The sequence below is a fragment of the Galeopterus variegatus genome, unplaced genomic scaffold (genome assembly GCF_000696425.1).
Source record: "Galeopterus variegatus unplaced genomic scaffold, G_variegatus-3.0.2 Scaffold4807, whole genome shotgun sequence".
Classification (NCBI taxonomy): Eukaryota; Metazoa; Chordata; class Mammalia; order Dermoptera; family Cynocephalidae; genus Galeopterus; species Galeopterus variegatus.
In genome coordinates, this window is record NW_007730918.1 from 8876 (window position 1) to 12483 (window position 3608).

At 37.9% G+C, this 3608-nt stretch overlaps 1 protein-coding gene across 1 annotated transcript in view; it reads left to right on the forward strand.

Moving 5' to 3' along the window:
* Window positions 1–3608, forward strand: part of LOC103603825 (inositol 1,4,5-trisphosphate receptor type 2) — a gene marked incomplete at both ends in the record, with an annotated part of 166825 nt that overhangs the window by 2948 nt on the left and 160269 nt on the right. Inside the window, 2 exons of the mRNA XM_008588413.1 lie at window positions 1963–2085; window positions 2715–2915. Coding sequence (XP_008586635.1) covers window positions 1963–2085; window positions 2715–2915 — 324 coding nt within the window. The remainder of the gene's footprint in view (window positions 1–1962; window positions 2086–2714; window positions 2916–3608) is intronic.

A 3608-nucleotide genomic window follows, 5' to 3' on the forward strand; every position in this document is an offset into this window, starting at 1 on the left:
TTTCATACTGATACCTCTAATTCCAACACCACAGGGCTCATTTTAGTTTCTCCTTTTCCTTATTGTATCTCTGTTCTCTAAGAGTGGGAAAACTGCCCACTTTAATATAGTGACTCACATTAGTGCCCTGTATATCACTAGTCTCCCTTCACTGCTGCTGCCTGCTCCTCCCCGTGACTGCCCTCCGCACCCCTCTCAGTCTTTCGAACCTCCCAGGTGGATGCCCTTGTTATCACTCTTGGGCACCAACATGCCATGTCAGGCCTCTGTGTATGGATGCCCTTCTCACTTGATTTTCACTCCATGCACGGGATTGCCCCCCACCACCGATTTTATGTAATACTGTAATGGGTTGGGACATGTGAACAATTCTCTTCTTCTAATAATATAACTGTAGCATTGAGTATTTTGCTATAACTTTGTGGTAATGGATTTGCTCAGTTTTAGTAACTGGATTGTTCAGAAACAAAAGAGTAATATGAGAGTTTCAAAGAAACATGACATACAGTAGAACTGGCCCTGATGTGCTTCTGTACTGGCCAGGCAAGCTTTTCTGAGATTGAAGTCCTTTTTATATCTTTTAACTATCCCTGCATTACACAAAGAAAGGAAAGTGTCAATGGACTTCAAAATGGATTTTTTCTATTTTTTATTTAGGAATGGAGTTATTTTATGACTTATTAGTCTAGTTAATTCATCCCTGTTTTAAATATGAGAAAATGGGTCTATTAATGACCTTAGGTTATTTAATTAGTTATAGATAGTATAAACTATAGACCCTTACATTAGGAAAATAGTGAACATTAGCTTCATTTAATATAAACTACTACTCAAAACATAAATCCATTTTGAATCTCTAACAGTGACTACATGACAAATGGGACAATCAACCACACAGGACAATTCTAGGGGGTTTCAGTGATATTGCCAAAAGACCATTTTTAAGAAGAGAACTTTGCATTCTCTGTGAATTTTGAGACTTGAGTTTCTTAGTGAGATTTCTGTAAGCAGATGATAGTAGCATATTATAGGACTTTGGAGAATGACAATAGATAAGGAAAGCAACTTAAAAGTGTTAAGAAAGAGGAGAGCAAAATGAAGAGGAAAAGAAAGGGAGAGAAAGCAAAGAGCAAGAGAAAAAGAAAGAGGTGGGAAAAGAAAAGAAAAGGAAAAAAATAAGGCAAAGTAAATAGCAAAAGGAGGGGGCAGAGAGATGGGAGATCGGGAGAATAAAGTGCAGAATACATGCAGAGACAAAAATATACCGGGTGGAGGAAGAGAGGAAAAGTGGGTGGAGAGGCGGAAGAGAGGAAGGGCTGAGCAGGAGGCAGAGGGTCAGGGAGCAGGGGAGACCAAAGAATAGAAGGGGCGAGAGGAGAAGGAACAGAGGTTTGAGAAATGGTAGAAAGGAAGAAGTGTGAGAAAGAGGGGACCTAGAAGGTGGGGAAAGGGGAGAAACAGAGGAAAAAAGAAACAGAAAGAGCCGGATGCACAGACACACTGGGAAAGGGGAGGTGTATGGAAGGAGAAGACTGCAGGGTCAGCAGAGAAGACAGACAGGCAAGGAGCAGCAGAGAGAGAGAGGGTTAGAAAAGGAGGGGAAGGGACGACAGGAGGGGTGGGGACAAGGCAGGGGACAAAAGGTAGCTATGCACAGAGATGGGAACACGTGGTGGACAATCAGAAAAACTGGGGAGAAAGAGAGATGGGCTGTGAAACAGAGGGAGGGTTGAAAAGGTGGAGCAGAACAGATACAGGAGGAAAAATAAAGAGAAGGCAAGAAAGATCTAGAGAACAGGGACAGTGGCGATAACTGGGAGAGGTGTGGAAACAGAGAGAGGGGAGTACAGAGCAGTGAGGCAGGAGAAGAAAACAATGTGGGAGAATAAGCATATTTTTTGATGGTGTTTGTGCTCTCGTGTGTTTGTTTCTTTCTATTACGTGCAACTCCCTAACTTACAGAATGATGAAAAGATGAATGAAGTCATGAATCTAGCTCATACATTCCTGCAAAATTTCTGTCGAGGAAATCCACAGAATCAAGTTCTTCTTCATAAACATCTGAATTTGTTTTTAACTCCTGGTGTAAGTATTTTAGTGACTTCTGTTAATTATAGTAAAGTGCATCAAAATTGTTTTAGAAGCATTAATGAATAGAATTTTATTAATCTTTGTCACTTCATTTTTTTCCCAGTAGGTATTGTCTCCCTAAAAATGAATATCTTATATTTCCATTAAGGAAACTTTTAAAGAAACTCAAAAAACTACATGAATTTTACATACAAATTAGAACTTTATATGTATAGGGTTTATTGCTAGCACAAAAATATGGCAGAACAAGGAACTCACTCTATAATATCATGAGACAGATAAATATGAAAAACTCAAAGGTGGAGTTTGCTTCAACCTGTAAATTTTGTTTGAGTGGATCTCAGGGAAGAGCTAGCTAACTTTGGATAATAGGAGAATAACTGTTGGCCACATGTTGCATTTTATGATAATAAGCTCCTTTTTTCCACCTAAGTTCCTTTGTGAGCTCAGTTTCCTTTTAATGGTTAATGATCTCATTGCATTTTATAGAAGACTTGCACAGACAAGTCAGTATGGCTTTGTATAAAATATTAAACTGATTCCAGGCAGGGAAATTAGTCTAAGTACTGTAGAATAGAAATTGGTCCTGTCAGAATTACAGCGACATGTTCCTCTGTGTTTAGCTTCTTGAAGCAGAAACGATGAGACACATCTTCATGAACAATTACCATCTGTGCAATGAAATTAGTGAGAGAGTCGTGCAACATTTTGTGCACTGCATTGAGACACATGGCCGCCACGTGGAGTACCTGAGGTTTTTGCAGACAATTGTAAAAGCAGATGGTAAATATGTGAAGAAATGCCAGGATATGGTAATGACAGAGGTATGTTCTCGATTTGCATTTTGTCAGATTCACATAAACAATATGCTCAAATATATATTTTCTGTTAACTTGGAGTGAAAAAAACCCCAACAGCATAGGTTTAGAAAATTATTTAATTTAATCATGACTACTTAAGCACAAGTATATTTTATTTTAATCTAATGAAGCAACATATTGGAAGTTGATTTTATGATTTTCTGTTTATTTTTCTTTTGGTCCAGACTGAATTTGTGTATTTAATGGGTAAAAATTCTATGAAATGTAACAGATTATTTGAAATAAAAATGACAAGATTTTATATTTTTAAGTTTTCAATAATATAGCAAAGATGGATTGAACTCTGCCTGTCCAGTGCCGTCATTGCTCTGTCTCTGAAATATTGAATGGGTGTTTTCTGCTGCTATTTGCAGAAGGCTTTGAAGAGAACCAAATTAATTAATAAAAACTGTTCATCAGTATTTATTGTAACACGGAAACTTGCTATTTAGAGTAAGTTAAAAATTTAAGAAAAACAGATGGATGAAGCACTTTATTTATTTTGCCCTTTTCATTTTGATGGTTGATATTGAGCAAAGTTTACATAGTAAGTTACTCACTAGGAACCAGCTGTGATGTATTGGAGAATTGGCAGTTCAGAGTCCACTTGGGTGAATCACTGCTCTGTAACCTAGTGGTTCTCTAGTAGCCCGGGTG